Consider the following 23,395-nt stretch of genomic DNA (forward strand, 5'->3'; position numbering starts at 1 on the left):
ACACTTTTTACAGTTTCACTACAGCTTGGAGAGCAACTGTACAGTGTCCATCACTTTCCATTTAAACGACAACTGCAGCACTATACTACCAACCAAAGCAAGGAGGTTTTTGCCAACCAGTTGCAAACCACATGTTTTTCACTAATGACAGGTGGTTGTCAGGGTGTCACTGACTGGACTGTAGACCTGTGTGCAATCATTTGATTTTCCCAGCAACTGCCATCAACTACCAGCACCCACTCAGTTGTCAGATGGATATAGACTTGTTTGTAGGCCTGTGTGACAAGGGCCATATTCACTTGATTTTACATTGTCATCATAATTAACACACATGCAAAATGGTGGACAAGTTAGCATCATGTGGATAGTGGCAATGTTTCTGTCTGCATTTATAGATTTGACAGCAATTATTTGAAAACCTTCACCTCTCTGTTTGACAGTGTTTGCAAAGCAAATGCAAAGTGGTCATCCAAAGTTTGAGAATGTTGCAAACTGAACCTCTGGGTGAACTGTTGGTCACTGCAACTAACCTGCAACTGGTCTCAGAATCATCAGGTCAATGCGATCATACAGTAGCCATTGCATTTTCCTTGTTGCTCTTGTCTTGCTCTCCGATTTTTTGTAATCATCGAGTATAAATTGCGAATATTAAGCCGCCTGAACTCTTTTGTTTCTGTAATTTGAGGTCATCACATTTTTCATTTTACAAGTTTTATATGTTATAAGCACGAAAAGGCACCTTTTTAATTTTTAGTTGTTTTATTTTGTCTCATTAATTCTTGCTTGATGTCCTTTTTTGTTGCTATGATCTTTTGTTTGTTAAAGGTCAACACTAGACCTTTAACAAACAAAAAACTTACTGTGACGCTATTGTCATTTGTGAAAAACTTCTCAGTTGTGTGCAACCAATGGTTAAAAAATGGTTAAAACAGTTCAGTTCATTCATATTTTTTTGTATTCAAGGTAGAAAAAAAAATTGAATGGTCGATTTGAATGAGTATACCAGTGTAATTTTAGGCACTATATGGTTGAAAATGACATTTGTTTTGGAGGTTATTTAAACATATCGTGATATACATCGTGTATCTTGAAAATATTGTAATATTAAAAAAATATTGTGATACCTGATTTTCTAGTCTTACTTGCAGTAACTCTCATCAATCTCAAACACCGAAAGAATAAATTTAGGCTACACAATGAAGGTTAGCTAGCAACTATTCAGTTCAATTCCATTGTTTATATAGTATCAAATCACAACAGCAAGTGCCTCAAGATGTCAAAGCAACGCATGGACAAAGTGTCCCTAATTTTGATGAAATGGTAACGTAAAGACAACCCCATCTCCATGGCACCTTTGTCACCACTTACAAAGACCATGTGACATAAAAAAAACCTGGATCAGTGTCAGATTTCTTCCAGAACTGTTAGTCAGGTAAAGGTTGGGTCTCCAGTAGCCGAGGGACACAAACAAAGGCTCACATGAAAACAATGCTAGATAAAATGATGTCTGCACACAGTTATCCATACAGTACACTTTTAGTTCTTTAAACTTCTGAAGTCTAAGTCATCTAAACCCTAACCCTATGTAATCAGAATGTGTGTGCGTGCTTGTTATTTTTGTTTTTTTGAACAAGTCTCCCAAGACTTGAACATCTCGGATGAAACAATATCAGTGCTCTCACAGATTAAAAGCCATTTATATTTTTTCCAAAAACACAGGGCTAGGTTTTTTTTAGAGTTAGGGTTATCGGGAATGATGACTAAGATTTCAAAGAGTTAATTCTTTCTGGCTCTTGTTGCATATGGTACACCTGCAGATGTTCCACAATAAATCCCCTGCTAAGAAATAAAGTGCCAGTAGAGCATCTGAAACTAGGCTACAGCCCTGTTGACATTTTAAGGCAAACAGCACTGGATCGAAACAAGGCAAAAATATGACCAGTTGTACTTATCAAATAGAGGAAAATAGAAATAAAAGGCTGCTTCTGATAGAAGCCAGTTTCAGAAAAAGTCCTGTTCCCTTTTCTAACCAAGGGGGAAAAAAGTATGATCACCATTTCAGGAAATAGAGTGAATGAAACTTGTGATAGAAGCAAAAATCACACTTTTTTCAATACAAACAAACAGAAGAATACTTTTTCTAAGGCCAAGAATGAATGTAAACTCTGTTTTTTCCTCTTTGGACCAATCATGTTTTTAAAACATGTCATTCCAATATACTCTACCTGTTTAATTTCGACATACAATGCAAAAGTTTTTAGCCAGCTCTCATTTGTTTAGGCCGTTTCTTCTAAACAATTCTTAAGGAAGCGAACGAAAGGAAAAGGCTGAGGTACACTAGATTATGCAAGAACTGAAATGACAATAAGTGGCGGTCACAGCAGATGGCCCCGCCCCTCTCTGAGCCTGGTTCTGCCAGAGGTTTCTTCCTGTTAAAAGGGAGTTTTTCCTTCCCACTGTCACCAAAACGCTTGCTCACAGGGGGTCATATAATTGTTGGGTTTTTCTCTGTATGTATTATTGTAGGGTCTACCTTATAATATAAAGGGTTAGGTTTAGGGTTTATTGTTACTTGCCTTGAGGTAACTGTTGTTGTGATTTGGCGCTCTATAAATAACTTGAATGGAACTGAAGTGAATAGAACTTAGAGTAATGAATTCAAAGCTGAAAATTCTGGTTTATAACGCTGCCAATGTGTACGTATGTATAGGAGAGAAATACAACGGATTTAGAGCCATCTGGAAAACTTGATGGAGGCTCTGCGGTTTGGGACTGCATTTGAGCCAGTGTTGTTGGGATCTCCTCAAAACTGATGGAATTATGAAAGTACTGTTAGATATGCTCCACCATGCACACCGTTCTGTCTGATTGGCAATGGCTTCATTTTTCTACATAACAATGCCCCTAAACACACTGCCAATTCAGTGAATGCATACCTGGATTGAAAAATACACAATCCAACACTATTAGTCATGGCCTCCGAAGAGCCAGGACATCAACATCAATGAAACAGTGTGGGAGCACGTTGACAGAACAGAACAAAAGAGACATCCAACATCCAAAGAAGAGCTTTAAATGTCCTTTAAGAAGCCTGCAGAGCTATTCCTTAAGACTATTAAGAAATTACAAAAAACTTTCCCTCAGTAATTTCAGGCTAAGTTGAAGAATAAATGTGGTCAAATTATTGACTTTCAAGCTCATTAGAATTGTACAAACACTGTTTTTGCTTTATACATTGTATTTAATGTATGTTTGCACATGTTTAAATAAACCACAACATGTTTTTCTAGCAAATATATAAAGAAATGAGGGATGGCTCAAGGCTTTTGCACAGCATAATCTGTATAACCTGTACATAGCACAGCAGTCAGAGAGAACTCTCAACAATATCCTTACAATATACAGTGGCTTGCAAAAGTATTCGGCCCCCTTGAACTTTTCCACATTTTGTCACATTACAGCCACAAACATGAATCAATTTTATTGGAATTCCACGTGAAAGACCAATACAAAGTGGTGTACACGTGAGAAGTGGAATGAAAATCATACATGATTCCAAACATTTTTTACAAATAAATAACTGAAAAGTGGGGTGTGCGTAATTATTCAGCCCCCTGAGTCAATACTTTGTAGAACCACCTTTTGCTGCAATTACAGCTGCCAGTCTTTTAGGGTATGTCTCTACCAGCTTTGCACATCTAGAGACTGAAATCCTTGCCCATTCTTCTTTGCAAAACAGCTCCAGCTCAGTCAGATTAGATGGACAGCGTTTGTGAACAGCAGTTTTCAGATCTTGCCACAGATTCTCGATTGGATTTAGATCTGGACTTTGACTGGGCCATTCTAACACATGGATATGTTTTGTTTTAAACCATTCCATTGTTGCCCTGGCTTTATGTTTAGGGTCGTTGTCCTGCTGGAAGGTGAACCTCCGCCCCAGTCTCAAGTCTTTTGCAGACTCCAAGAGGTTTTCTTCCAAGATTGCCCTGTATTTGGCTCCATCCATCTTCCCATCAACTCTGACCAGCTTCCCTGTCCCTGCTGAAGAGAAGCGCCCCCAGAGCACGATGCTGCCACCACCATATTTGACAGTGGGGATGGTGTGTTCAGAGTGATGTGCAGTGTTAGTTTTCCGCCACACATAGCATTTTGCATTTTGGTCTCATCTGACCAGAGCACCTTCTTCCACATGTTTGCTGTGTCCCCCACATGGCTTGTGGCAAACTGTAAACGGGACTTCTTATGGTTTTCTGTTAACAATGGCTTTCTTCTTGCCACTCTTCCATAAAGGCCAACTTTGTGCAGTGCACGACTAATAGTTGTCCTATGGACAGATTCCCCCGCCTGAGCTGTAGATCTCTGCAGCTCGTCCAGAGTCACCATGGGCCTCTTGGCTGCATTTCTGATCAGCGCTCTCCTTGTTCGGCCTGTGAGTTTAGGTGGACGGCCTTGTCTTGGTAGGTTTACAGTTGTGCCATACTCCTCCCATTTCTGAATGATCGCTTGAACAGTGCTCCGTGGGATGTTCAACGCTTGGGAAATCTTTTTGTAGCCTAAGCCTGCTTTAAATTTCTCAATAACTTTATCCCTGACCTGTCTGGTGTCTAAATCCAATCGAGAATCTGTGGCAAGATCTGACAACTGCTGTTCACAAACGCTGTCCATCTAATCTGACTGAGCTGGAGCTGTTTTGCAAAGAAGAATGGGCAAGGATTTCAGTCTCTAGATGTGCAAAGCTGGTAGAGACATACCCTAAAAGACTGGCAGCTGTAATTGCAGCAAAAGGTGGTTCTACAAAGTGTTGACTCAGGGGGCTGAATAATTATGCACACCCCACTTTGGAGTTATTTATTTGTAACAAATGTTTGGAATCATGTATGACTTTTGTTCCACTTCTCACATGTACACCACTTTGTATTGGTCTTTCACGTGGAATTCCAATAAAATTGATTCATGTTTGTGGCTGTAAGGTGACAAAATGTGGAAAAGTTCAATACTTTTGCAAGCCACTGTAAAGCGCCATCTGACATACAGATAGGCATCCATAGAGAACCATAAGCAGTGAGAACGTTCGAGATCCACTGCTTCCCATTGTTAAGTGACTAATAAGCTGAGCCTGTTCTCACACTCATTTAGATTTATACTGAGTCGTGTGCCTTTTCCGGATACAGTATCTTTACCTATTATACTGGGAAACTGAAAGCGACCTCATCTCTACAACCTTCAAATTAAGGCAGCTTCTCTGGGCTATAATTAGACCAGCTGTACAAAGGCCAACCTGTGCCATTAAAAAGTAAAATACTTACACTTCCTGCACTAATCGATAATGATCTCAGCATGTCAAATAAAGAATGACTGTGCTCTAATGAATCGCTGGATGTACTTAATTCTTCATTTTCACTCAGCGTGCCTAGCTAATCTAAACAGAAGGTAAACAAAACAATTTAAGGAAATGAACTTTAAAATTAAGATTCATCTAGCCAGAGCTGTGTTTAACAACTCTGTTTTATTGTGAAACATACAGTCAATTTAAAAAGAGTTTTCACAGCTCTCTATGCAGTCCTGTGAAAAATGAATTAAATCCCATGATTCAAGAGCTTCAAGTAATTGTTTCTCTTTATGACTTTATCAGTCTATGACTTTGTTATGGAGGAACAGATGAACATTCTATTCTATTCACTTTATTGCCACTAGACAAGCAGACAGGCACTAAAATGAAAGTGCAGAGAACACAGTAACATGCAACATGAGATAAAATTGTTAAATTTAGGGAAAAGAAAAACATTTCTACACGTCACCAAACTGCCAAAACCTCTTCTTTTATAGACAATTTGGCATGTCATCAATCAATTTTCACTGCTAATTAATTGCATTTGATTAATTGGTTATCAACAAGGAGTTTACACTTATTATCAATTATTCATGTGCATTTGATTAGTAATGCCTGGCTGCTACTTACCCCCCATCCTATGGAGGTAGCCAGCATGTCCATAGTTTTTCAGAGGACTGTATGCACAAACATCAAATGTAACAGCAGCCAGACATGTGGCTTTGACTACTGCTTTTTATTTGAAGGTATATTGAAAAGTTATTGCTCCTGTTTTATAACTGCAAAATTTATTGTTCCAAATGGTTGGAGGGTGAAACCTGCAAACAGTGTTTTGCGACCGGCTTGTCCACTCTGAATACAAAGTAGACTCCTGTTATCACACATGCACATTCCTGGCACGTCCTGCTGTTCCTCCCGCCTCCCTTCTGGTGTCACAGATAGTGATTAGTTTGAAGCAGAGTGATGGACTGAGGGCATTTCAGTGCACCGATGGACAAATATGCTGAAGAAGCTCAGACAATCTGTCTGGTTCTTGAAGATGACTCATTTAGTTGACTGACCTAAAAAACCAGAAGCTACTGCATGCCAAATGGTCCTGGCCATCTTGAGCTCATGTTCATTTGAAACAATGTCTGCATGTGTTCAGGAGTACATGGAACAAAAACAAAGGTGTTTGTCTCAGAAGGAAACAAGATATTGGGACATGCCATATGCATGGATATGAAAATGACTACATTCAGAGAAATATGTTGGAGCGCATGAATTGTTCAAATGTGTCAGAGTTCATGTGTCTTTACTTATGTAGAGACATGAACTACATGTCCTCTTTTGCATTTTCCTGTGTCTCATGTGATCCCTTAATGTTAGTAAAGGCTGTTTTTATTGTAGCTTTCATGTACAAGAGCACAATGTGGTGCATTGTTTGCTCATAGTTTGTAAAGTTTATAGTTTTATAGTTTGTAAAAAAAATATGATTTGATTATAATTAATGCAGTTAAATGAACACAAAACAAGTGTTTAAAGCCATGCTTGGGGTTGTGTAATGCTTAACCCTGAGCAAAATTATAATTTATGTTAAATGCTAACATCTGCATGCTATTGTACCCACAATCTCAGTGACGCTGCAAACCGGTTCTGAGAAAGGTGAGGAGCCATCTCTGTTTCTCAGGACTGTTTTGAGCACACTGACTGGGACATGTTCAAGGAGGCTGCAACAAATGGCAACCGCACCAACTTGGAGGAGTACACATCATCTGTGGCCAGTTACATCAGCAAGTGCATTGATGATGTCACTGTGACCAAGATCACAATACGCTCCAACCAGAAACTGTGGATGACTGCAGAGGTGTGTGAGCTGCTAAAGACTTGAGAGTTCACCTTCAGAGCAGGCGACAAGGCAGCCTGGGAACAGCGAGTGCCAAACTGCATTCAACACAATCATTCCTCAGCACCTGTTTAGAAAACTGAACCTGTTGGACCTGAACACCTCCCTCTGCACCTGGATCCTGGACTTTCTGACGGAGAGACATCAGTCAGTCCAGATCGGTAATAGCATCTCCAACACCACCACACTGAGCACTGGAGCCCCTCAGGGCTGTGTGCTCAGCCCACTGCTGTTCACTCTGCTGACTGTGCAGCAATGCACATTTCGAACCACATCATCAAGTTCGCCGATGAGCTGTGGTGGGTCTCATCAGCAAGAGCGATGAGTCAGCATACAGACAGGAGGTGCAACAGCTAATGGTTGGTGTAGAGTCAACAACCTGCCTCTGACCATGGACAAAACAAAAGAGATGATTTTGACTTTAGGAGAGCACCGAGAGATCACTGTCCACTTAACATCAATGGATCCTCTGTGGAGGTCGTCAAGAGCACCAAATTCCTTGGTGTTGACTTGACGGAGAACCTCTCCTGGCACCTTAAGCACCAGCTCCTTAACTAAGAAAGCCCAACAGCGTCTCTACTTCCTTCCTTGCACTTGTACTATGTAGTCCTGTGTTGATTGTCTGTTATATGTAGCACCATGGTCTTGGAGGAACGCTGTCTCGTTTCACTGTGTACTGTACCACTGCACATGGTTGAAATGACAATAAAGCCACCTGACTTGACTTGACTTGATAAATTTCTGATCGTTAGCATCTGATGGTTGGGTTAGCATGTTAACAGCCTGCATGAATCTACTAAGTACTTGTTAAAGAATTGTATTCAAAACTACAAATGTAAACCATTTAGTGTCACAAGAGGAATCACCCAAACATGGGATTCACCCTCTGGGAACAACGGCAATCAAGCATCTGCTGATATATGCCAGTCTGGATAGATGCTGGCAGTTTAAATCTTTGTTCTTCAGTGACGTGTACAGTATTCTTTAATAGGAAGTTATATTTAGACTAAAATTATTTTTGTGTCCCTTTAATATCTGACACTGTGTCTGGGACTCACCTAGGAAGGTTCCGGTGAATCCCAGAGCGAGGAAGCTGCTCACTACGAGAAGGGTACCAAACACCATAAGAGCTATCCCAGCGTAGAAAACCTCCGTCCTCTCCATCACCTCCCACCTGGCCTGGGCCTTCATTGCCACTGTCATACTACAGAAAAAAAACGAAATCGAAGTGACCAGGTCCCATTATGGTGATTATAGTGGTTATATACACAGTACAGCAAAAGCCAAAAGCAGAAAAGTAGAGCAATTGATTTATTTAAGGCCTGTATAATACTACCATGATATCCTAAACTTACATCCTGAACCTATGCAGTAGTACATCCTGAATATACAGTAGTACTATATTACATGAAACAACAGGGAGATTAGCATGATGCTGCAATTGCAAAACAGAAAGGTTTGGGAGTGAAAAGGTTTGAAGTTTATCTCCTAACAATTCACCACTTCAAGAACACAGACACAGCCAGTACAATAAAGGCCAGCGTAAGGGCAGCACAAATTGGAAGGTTGGAAGCAAGCAGTTGTAACACAGGTGCAGCTGTCACCTGTAATGTCACAAAAATAGAGTATAAGGACAGGTAGATACGTGTTCTTTTTCTGGAAACAACATGGAAATTCTGTGGGAAAACTAGATATGTTCTTAGAGATGCCAGACACAGCTGCGGCTAGTACTAACAGCTGCCCCCCCACTTGTTGTAAAAGATAACGACCAATTTGGTATTACCAAAGTCACGACAAGTGTGTAACATCCATGCAGCACACATCATACTGGATGTGGCATGTTGTGTGATGCTCCAGGTGTTGTAACTGAACACATAATAATAGAGAACAATGTCTCGCAGCATTTTTTAATGCTAAAAAATAAGATTTTGCTGTTGTACATAACATTAGCATATCTGGCTTCAAATTTAGTAGTACATGTAAAGTACCTTAGCTATATAGCAGCTTAGTAAGCTGCTGAAGTGGGTAGAATCTGTTTCCTCTTTCCACTCTTTTCTATCTCCAGTGGCCCAGCCTTAATCTACGTCTGTCCGAACAATCTAACGGTTCAAAGCTGTTGTCACCAGCTGTTTTCTCAAGTGGAAACTAGTTTTCTCAGAATTATACTGTAAAGCTTTGACTTTAATTTATAAGATAGCCTGACAGTACTTCTATGAAAGCCTATGCCAGCTGCCACAGACTGAGATACAGGATACACCCTGGACAGGTCACAAGTCTGTTGCAGGGCTAACACAGAGAGACAGACAACCATTCACACGTCTTTGGACTGTGAGAGGAAGACCGAGTACCCAGAGAGAACTGACGCAGACACAGGGAGAACATGCAGATTCTACACAGAAAGGCCCAATCGTGGCTAGATGGTGGTTTCAAACCCAGGATCCAGTGAGGCAAACGTGCTGACCACCACACTATCATGCTGCCCTTACTCTGATATCTTTGGACAGAAATATATCCAGAACAAGAGTAATCCATTAAAGGTCTATTATTTACTAACTGTTCCACCTAATTATCTCTAATAATACTTGAGAGCACATTTCATTTCCCTTCTTAATGTCCCCAAAATCATTTTGATCATTTATCGAGTTAGTCACCAACTGCAGGACTGGCAGATGATGTGAGGGTTGTGCATCGTCCAAGTATGGTCGTTGAAACCTTTTTTATTTTGCATTTTGTGATTTCATACAATGTTTGAATGAAGAGTTTCTAAAAGGATGAAAGGGTCTTTAAAAGATGCTCCACTCGGTTTTGTTGCCTTTATGAAAAGATGATACTAGCAGAGTTCTGACTATGAATGCAATTATCGATTTCTATTGTAAAGCATTCACAGTGAGACTTCATTTTTTTGTCCACAGACCATTACCACTTTAAGTGCCACCTGAATAACTGTTCAGACACTGCTTGCTCTATGATTTGTTAGAAGTACTTCCATAAACATATGTGGAAAACTCATATTAATATATGAACACCACTCCAAAGGGTAAAGGCAAGTTCATGATACTAAGGTAGGGATACTGACTAAACCACTCCTTACTTAATGCACTGAGAATCACTAATGCAACATTTATACATTATGTAACAAAGTATCAAATACTTATAGCGGAGCTGTTATTCTCATTTCAAGCTGTCTGGTTTTATTCTTGGAACGTACTAGGGCTGTAGGGTCGCATGATTCACAGTTTTGTCTGAAACCAAGCATTTGGCTCATATAGGCATAAAAAAGAAGGTAAACCTCTTTTATATTTCTAAGGGTTTAAATATCCAAACATAAGATGAAATCATCTGGTCCTTAGCAGGACTGAAAATTAGGTAAATACAACCTCAGTTGAACAACAACACATGGCGTCGTATAACATATTACCCTGTCTGATTAGTCATTTAACAACACCAAGCCACAATGTGTGAAAACCTAATTAGATCCTTAATGTTTAAGTGAATTAAATGGTAAGTACCAGGCAGGTGTTGCTACTGAAAGGAAAGACAACAGCTATGATCTTTAATAACTAATAGTTGCGGAAGTATTATAAGACCATTTCCAAACAATTTTAGTCCATTTTAAGACACTCCAGCAAATTCATATTAAATGTTAAAGTTCACGATGGGACAATCAGAAAAAGACTGAACAACTATGGCTCGTTTCTCCAACAGGAAATGTTCTGCAAACCCTCTTCTTTCTAAAAAGAACATGTCATGGATTAGGTTTGTAAAGTCTATATTACAGCAACCTTGAAGTAGTGACTGCCAATTTATTATCTGACTTTAATGTTTTGGGATCTTTTTACATTCTACAGTTCTCTGAATTTTATAAGGACTCTCACATCCAGCTGATCTGAATTGTTACCTGGCCACGGGATTCAAAAGTAATATCTTTCCAGAATTTCTAAGGCAACAGCCACACAGGTGTTGGGGCTGATGACATACATGTACATGTGTGCGTTTGTGTGTGTCTATATGTGCGTAAGCTTTAACACACCTGTAGCTTTTGGTCTGAACGTAGTGTGCTTCCTGCCGAGGAAAATGGCTCCCAAATCAAACTAGGTTTGTGGTTAATAAGAAAAAACTGGGTTACGGGGTCCGTGCTGTGAATCTTATGCCGGTCCTCCTTTTGCAAAAGAAAGCAGGAAGTGTAATGTGATGTGGCATTTTGCCACGTCAGACACAAAGAGCAACTGCTGGGATGTCTGTTAAGTAAGGTTGTCTGGCAGAGGATACTGCTGAGATTTGGATTGGAAAGGAGGCAGGAAAAGGGGTCAGGGGGACGGGCATGTGGGCAGGGGGTTAGTGGGTCTCAGGGACTGACCACTGAATGTTTTGAATGGTGACGAATCACCGCTGGTCCAAGAAATACAGAAAAACTTTCATTAAAATCAAGTTTTCCTGTACCATTTTATGCTATAGCACAGCAAAGTGTCTATTCATGTTAATATAATCGTTTCATCACAATAAAGTAAATTAGCCATACAGCATCTCCATTAAAGCTTTCAAAATGTGAAACAGAATGTTTGACAAGAGAGAAACACCACAGAATGAAGAGGAAGTATTTGGAGGTCAGATAAGAAGCTTCAGTGTGGGAGTCACATAAAGTGTCTTTCAAAGTGAGCTGCTTAGTTCTGAAGTAAATGAAACACAAAAAGCAAGGCTGGTTACTTCACACAGATTTAAGATTTAAACCTTGGAGTTTGACCTATAGTCTAATTCAAAATGCTTGAAATCCTCTCTGATCACTCAGTGATCATATATTTTATGTAGCTCATGCTTCCATTAGGATCCTCAGTTACAGCAACAATGGGTGCACCATCTTCCCCTTATTTCCTAGATTTTCCCTTCACTCTGCAGCACAATTATGTAAACTGCTATTACTCCTGTTTACATAATAACTACCTCCAGAGTCATTTTTTTCTTGCTTTTTTTCCCTTTCCTGCTCCTGCAGTGATGAGATGTTTGCTAGCTTTGCTTACTATTGGCAGGATTACAAGCCAGTAGCAAATAGAAATACTGCACGGATCAGTTCACAACTTTCATGAGCAAATGCTGCTGTCTGGTCTAATCTGGTCAACTAGTCATCAACTTCATTTAGCCAGAAAACAGCAACTAGTCTTTCTTTAGTCTGTCTAATTTATACTAAATTTAGCCCAAGATGAAGATCTCTCTGGGACCCCATATGGGGCCAAAATACATCAATGAAAATGTGCCGGACAACTTAAGAACTTTGAGACTGTGAAAGGTAAATGTTGTCTTTTAAGATGATTAATAAGAACTTCAAAAAGAGATGTCCATTTAGACAAGAGAACTAAATTGACCAAAAGAAAAAGATACCTTGTGCATAATACAAACCATCTTACTTTTGGCTCCTACATGTATCATATATCACCTTTGGTTCAAGTGGTTCAAGTCAGAAAAAAAGTGATAGACTTAGTTACAGATGGGGGCCAACATATTGTATTCAGTGGAGGCCACCTCTTGCAGATTAGCAGTCTTGACTGACAGCCACCTCTGGTCCATCGGTCATGGGCTTAAATGAGTTCTTCTTTCGAGCCTGGAGGCCTACTCTGACTCTTTAAGGAATGTGTCAACAAGCCTGCTCCTGCTCCTGCTCTGCAGGATCCTGTTTGCTCTGTGCACATTGCTTTAATTGTGCATCTTCCCTTTAGGGGATACTTAACAGAGCTCCAAAGTTTTTACAGAAAAAGCAGGATTATGAGCTGATGTTTTCTGTGGCAAATTTCTCTACAAACATTTTCCATCAAGGCTGTTCAGTTTATGCGTTTCTACTTTAACACTCACATTCTGTTAAAGCAACAGGTATTAGCTTGCTCTACCAGTATTGTAAACACTGATAACTGTCTACTAATTTTGAAGCTGATGCTCCTCTAGCCTCCTTCATCTATCTGTTCTCTGCTGTGTGTCCACTGCACGCATCACAGATAAAATCTGCTTGTGTAGCATTTCTCTCGCTTTGATTTCTGTTGTTGCCATGATCACACAGGCAGCTGTGGCAGCAACTTGAATTACCCTCAACTGTAAATGCAACAGAAAAGAGGAGCTACTACCCTCCATCTTTTTACAACTCCTGCCAGTCTTAGCTGCTCTGTGTTTACACTGAAATAGTCGAAAATGTGGACAGCAACTCTGTGAAGCTCTGCGGAGATACTTATGCATCTTGATTCAGAGTTCAGGATGACGTTGGGCAAATAATTGTCCAACATTTAAAAGAGTTCTTTGCAGACAACTTTAAGGAACAACTTGGGTAACTTGCATTGTGTAATGATGATCAATGTGGACTGTTAATGCCTGGTTTTAATATTGCATGACCCAAAAATGATCATATTACAATGCCTAAATTAAAAACAAAAAGATTCTTCACCCCCACCCAAGAAAAATCTCTCAAATGGGTAAGTGTCTGTGGATTTTCTCCCTTACAAAACTATCCATTCAACTCGAGGCACAGGGAGCAACAGTGCTTTTAAAACAAGCCTCTGTAGCCACTTTTACTTGCAGAAGTAAAACGGAAGGTACATGTACACTTACTAAAAGTACGTCATTTAGTAAAGGACAAAATCTTGAAAGCTTTAGTAATGTGACTCAGGGCTGCTCCTAGAAGCCCTGACTCACAGTTCAAGGTAGCTCATGTTTGGCCACTCCAAAGTTTGTCTTCTCAGACATGTTCGGTACAGGCTGTCTCACATTTATAAGCAAACGGAGCTGTACAGACAACCAATTCAATACCTGCTGCCAACCTTTTCCAAACATTAATCAAATTTATATACATGGATTTTTGATATATTCTTGTTACAAATTCAGAGCAATTTGTACGACTGAATGCGTAGCACTTTTATATTTAGCACTTCTAAATCTGTCATTTGCTCTCGACTCTGTGTTAATAGCAGGAAAGATAAACATAGACAGTTAATTACAAAATTGACTTATTAAAGCTCAGAGAGCTTTCCCTAAAGGTTTATCATTAAGCCTAATCAGTGGAGAGCATCAGTGCTATATGCTTGGCAGATAAAAATAAACTCCCTTGATACCCTGCATGCCTGTCAAACAGTCATATTTTGGTCTGACAGAGCTATAAAAAGGCGTGCCTGTCAATCAGGTCATTAGCTCTGTAAGCAAGTCACTTAGGCGGACAATTTAGCAGCACAACAAAGAGGCTTTAAGGTCAATTGGTCAGTGTGTCTGTTAGCTGGGACTGAAAACAGTAATAATGTTTTGGGTGGGTTTTTTGTTGTTTTTTCCCCAGAGGACCATTGTATCGAGCAGCAGATCAGATCACAGCTATTCCATGGTAGTCTCATAAACCAGCGGTCCCCAGCCTTTTTTGCGCTATAGACAATATTTTCACGGACCGGCCTTTAAGGTGTTGCGGATAAATACAACAAAATAAAACCAGTACCAAAAAAAGAAGATTTATTCATAACACACAGGAAAAGACCCAGGGAAACCGAGTTAACGATAAAAAATTACAATAAAAACCGATAAAAACCAAGAAAACCATAAATTTCACACCCAAGCCTCAACTCTTGCGGCCCGCTACCAAACGCCTCACAGACTAGTACCGGTCCGTGGCCTGGGGGTTTGGGACCGCTGTCATAAACAACCGATAAGCGGTTAAGTGGGAGAGAATATATTTCAAGTTTTATAGGAAGCAATGACAGCTTCCTACAAAATCCTTTCTTTTTGCTAGTTTTGTATCTGCGACCCTACAAGGTGGCACCCTACGATACAGAGACTGTATTATACTTTGACTCTTCATCTCATGCTGACAGACAATATGAATACAAATGTTTTTTTGGTAAGATAAAGCTTTTATATGAACAGCAGCAGAACCAGCAAATGTAAGCTTTTAGTTGAGAAATGGGGCTGTAGCAATAGTAGAAAAGCAAGCAGGGCACTGATGTCTTCAAATCTAAAAATAGAAACGGTGCATTCAAGGTGAACAAATGGATGCATGGTTAGAACACATACCACAAAGATTAAAATGCCCTGTTTCAACTACCGGGCAGCTAGACCTTTTCTACAGGTCATGCCATCGTGCTCTGATCCAAGGAAAGATTATTTTGTCATAAACAATGAATACTATATTATCTGACTGTCTTAGTGGGCTTGAAATGACTAGAACAATCCCCACGTGCCAAATACGTGGGTATGGAGTCACGTTGATTAATAAACAAAAAAACAAACAAACCCAACATTCATTAATATTTATGTCTGCTCACTAACAGCTTTACTCTGTCTTTGTTACTTTGTTACTATGGTAATTAGCGCTGTGCCTAAATCAAGTTTTTCACTGGGTGAATACGTCATTCAACCTCATCTATTTTACTTGCGGTGTTTTGCTATTCTACACATTTCTACAGCAATTTTGTTAAATTAAAGTCCCACTGACTTCCCTTACAAAGTTCATTTTGGAGCACTGACGTGACACTGTTGTGGTTCATCATCGGTCAAATAATAAACTGTTCTATAAAATAAATGATTTTGCCATTATATAAATACCAGAATAGGTCTTTATTTTTGTGTTTAATAATATTAAAGAGTCCTGATTAGAAAAAGAAAAAGAAAAAACAGAACAGCAAAAAAACAGATATAACGAACAACACCTTTATATAACTGTGGACCTTAACACTACATTCACACTAGGAAAGTAATGGTTAGAGACTTTGCTATGGCCAAAATGAATGAAACTGTGCAGTTAACTTCGATTCCACTGTTGTTGCGACTGAAGTGGTTGGTTTGAATAAGGGAACAAGGTCAGTGATCACCCAAAGTCAAACCAACTTTGGTGCATCATCAGTTTGTTAAGAAATTGCCCCAAGTTGGCAATTACATGCAATCTGTTTGTGATAATACAGCGATTAACTGTGATAAATCCACGAAGAACTCAAGTCTGTTACTGTCTACATGCACAGACATTCACAATTTAACAGAAGCACATATTAGAGTCCGGCCAGAAGCTTAAAGATTTTAAATCAGAAATTCATCTACATCTAGTGACGTAGATGCAAAATGACATCGGTGCTTGGCAACCTTTGCCACCTGGTTGTACTCTGGTTATACAACAATATAAAAGCAAAGGTTGACTCAAGTCCCGTATTGCAGAGAGACACATCACAGACCTACAGACTGACTTGGACTGATTGTAATGTGTTCACAATCCGTCTGGGTTTATAGATTAGACAGTAATTAAATGTAAACCTTTGCCAATCTGTCTGAGAATGAGAGTGTCTAATGGAGACCGTTAATGTGAGGGAGATTACGACTGTTTGGAGACAGGTTGCCTCCAAGAAGGCTACCTGTGCAATCGCCATGCAATTGAAAGTGCTCCAGTTGGTTGGCACAGCTATTTGTAATAAGCAGCTAAACTTGTTTGCCTTATTTTTATAACCAGGCTACACTGATTGAAAGTTCAAGACTTTTATGCTGGTAGCTGCAACCATGCAGCTACAATAAAAAGTGCAATGATTTGTATGGGGCTATGCGAGTCCACTCCCCAACTGTCATAGCCCCCAGATCTACTGCATGTTGTCTAGAGATTTGTAATTCCCAAATCCAACCTAGCGTAAGACTCTAAAAGGTTTTGCTGAAACTGCAGACAACACTATGCAATAGACTGTGTATACGCAATGATTAGAAAAGTGACCTTGAAAATTCAAAATTTTCTTTTAATAATCAAGAAAAGCGCACTTCAGAATTTGCAAGTGAGTACAAAAAGATGATAAATAATTTGTCAGCAAAAAATGCTAAATAAAAAAACATTTTCCACTTTCCAAGGATTAAGTGACTCTCGTAGTCATTACCGTACAGGACAGACACTAAAAGCATTCCTGCTCAAATATATTTTATTGACTTTCACATGTGCAGCACTCATCAGAAGTCCTGCCTGCAAGCCCAACAACTGACTCATTTAAGTCCAACCAGCGACTTCATCATATTCATTTTTGAATTGACCAAATTTGTTTTGATAAATAGTTCTGGTTCAGGATGCATATATAAAGCTACCACTTCACCTTTATTTATTTTCAAATGTTTACAGCAGAGCCCTCTTTGTGCTGCCCTCTAAACGCGCACAAAAATCAAATTATTGTAGTATTTTTATCTTCCTGATTGTAGCTTTTTGGATATTTGTCAAACTTAACTGTTTTAGATCATCAAAGAAATTTTAATATTACACAGAGATAACCTGAGTAAATACAAAATGCAGTTTTTAAATCATGATTTCAGTTATTAAGGGTAAAAAGGTTATCCAAACCTACCTTTGTTGTATATGAAAAACCGATTGCCCTTCAACCTAACCCACATGGAAAAGAAATAGTAAAAACTTATAAAAGACTTGCATAAGATGTGGCCTACTTCATATAGTGAATCATATAAGGCTTATATGATTTACTCAGCCGGAAAAGGGTGGAGTGCCCACTTCGGGTCGGGGATGAGTTCCTGCCCCAAGTGGAGGAGTTTAAGTATCTCGGGGTCTTGTTCGCGAGTGATGGGAGAAGGGCCGAGGAGATCGACAGACGGATTGGTGCTGCGGCTGCAGTGATGCGGACGCTGCACCGGGTCCGTCGTGGTGAAGAGGGAGCTGAGTGTAAAAGCGAGGCTCTCAGTTTACCGGTCGATCTACGTCCCGACCCTCACCTATGGCCACGAGCTGTGGGTAGTGACCGAAAGAACGAGATCGCGGATACAAGCGGCAGAAATGAGCTTCCTCCGAAGGGTGGCTGGCCTCTCCCTTAGAGATAGGGTGAGAAGTTCGGCCATCCGGGAGGGGCTCAGAGTAGAGCCGCTGCTCCTCCACATCGAAAGGAGCCAGTTGAGGTGGTTCGGGCATCTGACAAGGATGCCCCTGGGCGCCTCCTGGGTGAGGTGTTCGGGCATGTCCCACCGGGAGGAGGCCCCGGGCAGACCCAGGACGCAGCTGGAGAGATTATATCTCTCGGCTGGCCTGGGAACGCCTTGGTGTTCCCCGGATGAGCTGGAGGAGGTGGCTGGGGAGAGGGAGGTCTGGGCTTCTCTGCTTAGGCTGCTGCCCCCGCGACCCGATCTCGGATAAAGCGGATGAGGATGGATGGATGGATGATTTACTCATGAAAGTGGCCACTTTCTCAGTACTCGAATAACTGGTCGGCGGGAAAAACTGCAAGTGTTTGAGATAACTGCCACCGAGTGTTTTTACATCGCTGTGGAGGAATTTTGACTCAGTCTTCTTTGCAGAATTGTTTTAATTCAGCCACATTGGAGATTTTGCAATCATGAACGGCCCGTTTCAGGTAATTCTAAAGAATCTTAATTGCATTTAAGTTCACACTTTGTGCTTGAGCTTCTGTGCAGAAACTACTGGACAGACTTTCACCAGGATTTTCTGGTGCAGAGCAGAATTCATAGTTCCATCAATTATGGCAGGTCGTCCCAAAGCAGCCAAGCAGTTCCAGATCCTCACACTACTATTACTATGCTGGTGCCACAATTGTTGGTATGATGCTTTTTAAAAAAATGAAATGATGTGCTCACATTTATGATAAATGTAACGGAACTCAACCCTTCTAAAAAGTTCAACTTTGCTCTTGTCAGTCCACAGAATATTTTTCCAAAGGTTTTGGGGATCATCAAGATGTTTGGGGGGCTTTTTTGGCAAATGTGTACTCTTTTTGATTACCAGTGGTTTTCTCCTTGGACTCCCATCCTCCGTCTTATTGGTGAATCATGAACTCTGACCTTAATGGAGGCAAGTGTGGTCTGGAGTTCTTTAGATGTTTTTCTGCGTTATTCTGTGACCTCCTGGATGAGTCATTGATGCGTTATTTGTGTAATGTTGGTAGGTCGGCCACGTCTGGGAAGGTGTTCGAAGGTTTCTCTGTTTGTCAATAATGGCACTCACGGAGATTCACTGGAGTCAGAAAACCTTAGCGATAGCTTTGTAACTCTTTCAGCACTGATAGATGTAAAAGACATTGTTTCTCGGCTATGTCTTTATATCACAGTGTGATGTGTTACTTTTTTAAAATATCTATTAGCCTAATTCACTCTGACAAGTAGTAATCAGGCCCGGGTGTGACTAGTGAAATTGAACGTAGCTTTCTACAGAATCTGTTCAATCACCTTTAATTCATGATACAACAAGGGGGAAATCAATTGCATTTTGTACACAGGACCAGGTAGATTTGGATAGCTTGTTTCCCTTACAATGTCAAGTTTATTCCTGACAAAGAAAATAGTTGATGAGTAATTATCCATTCAGATTACAGGTGGATGTTGGGGTGTATAGGAGTGGAAGCAAGCAGCAGCAGTGACACAGGAAGGGACATGAAGCCTGCACCCTTACACAGCTACATGTATGTGATGCAGTGAAGTTCAAGGTGTTTGACTGAAAAAGCTGACAGGCTTTGTTCTATCTAGGTTTGTTGCTCGAATTTACACATACCTCACAATGAAGATTTCTAAATAAATACGCTCCAATAATTGCTTTGTCAGGGATACATTTGGTTTTAAATACAATTAGCTAAATTTACAGAATGTGTGGGCTAAACCTAAGGGTCCTTTCTAATTGTACTATTAAGAAGTGAAAATGCTAACAATTAACTGCATGGCACGCAAACTTACGATACTATCAGTGTATTTAGTTGTGAAGAGGAAAGTATTCATAGGATTCTATATTTCTTCATTTTGTGTTGCTTCAGTTCATTGCAGTTTGCAAGTGTTTATTTATGCACAGCTCTGCTAAAGTGGACATGAAACACTACATGTATTAAAGCCAATTTACACCATGGAGCCCTATGCTAAAACTGTCACAGCTTTTACTGCGTCTGTGAAGCAGGATCTAAGAAATAAGTCTTCAAAGTTAGAGTCACTGGGCTGGCTGGTCGGTTGCTGCTAATAGACTTAATTTATGTTAGGTAACCAGTGACAGACCTGCTGACTCAGTGAAAAACAAGGAGACTAAAACGAGAAAGGGAGAAAGGGATCACTTTTGTACTGGCCCTAGCTGCATGAATTAGTTTTATGTTAAAAAAAAGCAGTATGTTTTTTTTTTTGTTTTTGTTTTTAACACTGTTGGCTAGCCACACTGAAATGAGAAAATTTACCCATTAGCCATAATGTTTGGGTTTGTAAAGCCCTTTATAAATTAAGACAGTGTGGTGGAGAGCCTGTTTGAGTCAGGTGCACTGGTAGTTCACCAGACAAGCTGGAGTCAGACACACTGATGTTTTTCTCAGTCGGGTCAGGTGCAATCTGCTGACAGAGCGCATGTCTGCATAATGCGATCAGCACCATTTTATTCAGTGAAACAGACTTTTTTCAAAGCACACCCAAACAGTTTACGTCGTAACAGGTTACTACGTGCACATCACAACACAAACATATCCATGTTTCTTACCAAAACAGGGTCAGGAATTCTAACATCATAGGGAGAATAAATTGATGAGTGTGACATAAAAAGAGGTTGACAGTGACAAAAAACAAACAAAAAACCCAGAGCCTCTGAGGAAGAGATGCCATACTTTTTACAAATTCTCATTGCATCTCTATGAGTAATCACTTCATACTAGAACTGCGGAAAAGCAAAGCCCAAATGTAAGTGAAGAAGATTTTCCCCTCCACACATGGTATAAATTAGCTTTTATAAATGGAGTGTTTCATGTCCAATTTAAGGTCCCACCAAAGTATACCTTGATCGCAACACTTCGATTCTTTTCTCTTTTAGTCATTCTGTTGTAGACTTGCTGCTGTGCTTGGTATTACAATCCTTTTCCATGACCCAGTTTTGGCTAAGCTTTAGCTATCGAACTAATGGCCTCACATTTGACTTTAGTATACTGGGAAACTCGATGACTGAGAGGCAAAGAGGTCCAGCAGCTCCACAGCGAACCCAAATTTTCACCACTCCAACACCATAACTGACAGTTGGTATGAGATGTTTGACGATATGCTTTGTTTGGTTTTCATCAAACATGGATTTTCCCCCAAAATTTTCACTTTAACTCATCTCTCCAAAGTACATTGATCCAGAAGTCTTGCCTATTTTCCTCTGACAAGACATGGAACCACAGCTTCCTATTCAGTATCCTTGTTTGCAGCCTTATATGACTACATCCAAGTTTATTACAGCATTTAATCACCTTATTCACATTTTCTCTTCTTGTGAATGAATGAGTGAGTGAATAAATCGCTTTGTCCCACAGCTATATTTAGCTACTCAGAATGCACCATGAGTTGATAAAAAATTCTCTTCGTAAGCACAAGAGAAAACTGGCAAGACAATTTATCGCTTTGGACCAGCCTGTTCCCAAAATGGTTGTTGCCCAGCAACAGACATCACACAGATCCTTTAAGAGAGGGAAAAAAGGCCTGTTGTTGCATTGACATACAGTCTGTGTGTGGTTTTGTTGAGAATCCTTTGTCATCATTTTGACCCACAAGGGGACGTGTGGGTGTATGGACACCATATAGGAAGTGGTATATGGCAAGCGTGGGGTGATACTGCCACATACAGAACCGTGGGCACAGATAAAGAGCAAGGAGGAAGGAAAAAGGAGCTGTGGAGAAAGCAGAAAAAGAAGGCACAGAGGTGGGATGAAATAGAAGAAGAAACAGAAACAAAGAGTGTAAAAGGGGACAAATTCATGCAGGCTTATATGTCCAATGATGTCAAGTGACCACTGGATTGGTGAAGGCCTGTCACCCAATGTTATGAGGACCAAGGCTTTCTTTAAATCAAAGGTGAAGCGCAAATTTTAAATTGTTGGACTGGATGAGGGGGAAAACAAACCATATTTTGTTATGGTTAAAAGTGTGTTCCTCACCTGTGGCTGCGGTAAATGTTTAGCAGTATAATGACGAAGCCCAAGCAGCAACAGGCCAGGTAGGGGCTACCAAAGAGCCCAGAGAGTCTTCGTGTACGATGCTCCCATCTTGCCACCTGACAACAGGAAGACAATGACAATGGTATTTACCATAAACATCCAATTAAACTGCATTAAAAAACTGAAAGTTAATGATTATTTGTCACATTATGTCAGTGTAAAAACCCTCAAAGTTAATCTTTTTAACTTAAGTTTGGCAGAGCTCCAGCATTGCTCTGTGGAGAGAGGACAACCTTCCAGAAAGACAATCATTTCTGCAGCACTCCACCAATCCGGCCTGTATGGTAGAGTGGCTATAGAGAAGCTATTCCTCAGTAAAAGACACATGACAGCCCACTTGGAGTTTGCTAAAAGGCACCTGAAGGATTCTCAGACCATGAGAAACAAAATTCTCTGGTCTGATGAAACAAAGATTGAGCGTCATGTCTGGAGAAAACCAGGCATCACCTGGCCAATGGCCTGTACCATCCCTACAGTGAAGTATGGTGGTGGGAGCATGATACTGTGTGGATTTTGTTCAGGAGCAGAAACTGGGAGGCTATTCAGGGTCAAGGGAAGGATGAATTAAGCAATCTAACAGGAGATCCGTCATGATAACCTGCTCCAAAGCGCTCTGAACCTTGAACTGGTGTGAAGGTTCATGTTCCAACAGGACAATGTGGTTAGGGTCAAAGAGCAGCTTCAGAACCACTCTGTGAATGTGTCTGAGTGGTCGAGCCAGAGCCCAGGCATCTCTGGAGAGGTCTGTGGCTATGCACTAACCCATCAAGATGGCGGCGCGCACAGACGCAGCGGCTCACTGCTCCTCACTGCTCCTCACGTTCGGTGTTTTGTTTTTTACTTTTTCTACGTGTATCTGTTTGGATGAGTGTGTTTTTTATTATTATACATCGAGTAGAGTCCACCTACAGTCGTCAGGACCTTCTGAGCTTGGGATTACGCTGTGCAAGTAGCATTACATCAGACTACCACAACTTTCACAGCATTCCGGAGGACATAATGAGAGCTCCAGGGTCTCCGTGGTTGGTTCTTCCCAGCCGCAAGACAAAGAGGAAACGTAAACAAAGGAGGCAAAAGCGTGGCTGCAGGGCGGGCCCACTAGCACGGCTAAAGAAACAGCCATTTAAGCCACCGCTTCCGAGTATTTTCCTCTCCAACGTCAGGTCCATAACCAACAAAATCGACGAACTGAGATTACAGATTGCAGTCAACAAGTGTGTACGGGACAGCAGCATAATATTACTCACAGAGACTTGGCTGCAGCCA

General features: G+C 40.5%; 1 protein-coding gene across 1 annotated transcript in view; it reads right to left on the reverse strand.

The window, feature by feature from the left end:
• pemt (phosphatidylethanolamine N-methyltransferase) overlaps window positions 1-23,395 on the reverse strand; it is an 84,852-nt gene that overhangs the window by 26,356 nt on the left and 35,101 nt on the right. Inside the window, exons 3-4 of the mRNA XM_031752511.2 lie at window positions 22,070-22,185; window positions 8,273-8,418 (exon numbers count right to left, since the gene is read on the reverse strand). Of these exons, the coding sequence (XP_031608371.1) occupies window positions 8,273-8,418; window positions 22,070-22,185 (262 nt within the window). The remainder of the gene's footprint in view (window positions 1-8,272; window positions 8,419-22,069; window positions 22,186-23,395) is intronic.

The sequence above is a fragment of the Oreochromis aureus genome, linkage group 8, assembly GCF_013358895.1.
Source record: "Oreochromis aureus strain Israel breed Guangdong linkage group 8, ZZ_aureus, whole genome shotgun sequence".
Taxonomy (NCBI): domain Eukaryota; kingdom Metazoa; phylum Chordata; class Actinopteri; order Cichliformes; family Cichlidae; genus Oreochromis; species Oreochromis aureus.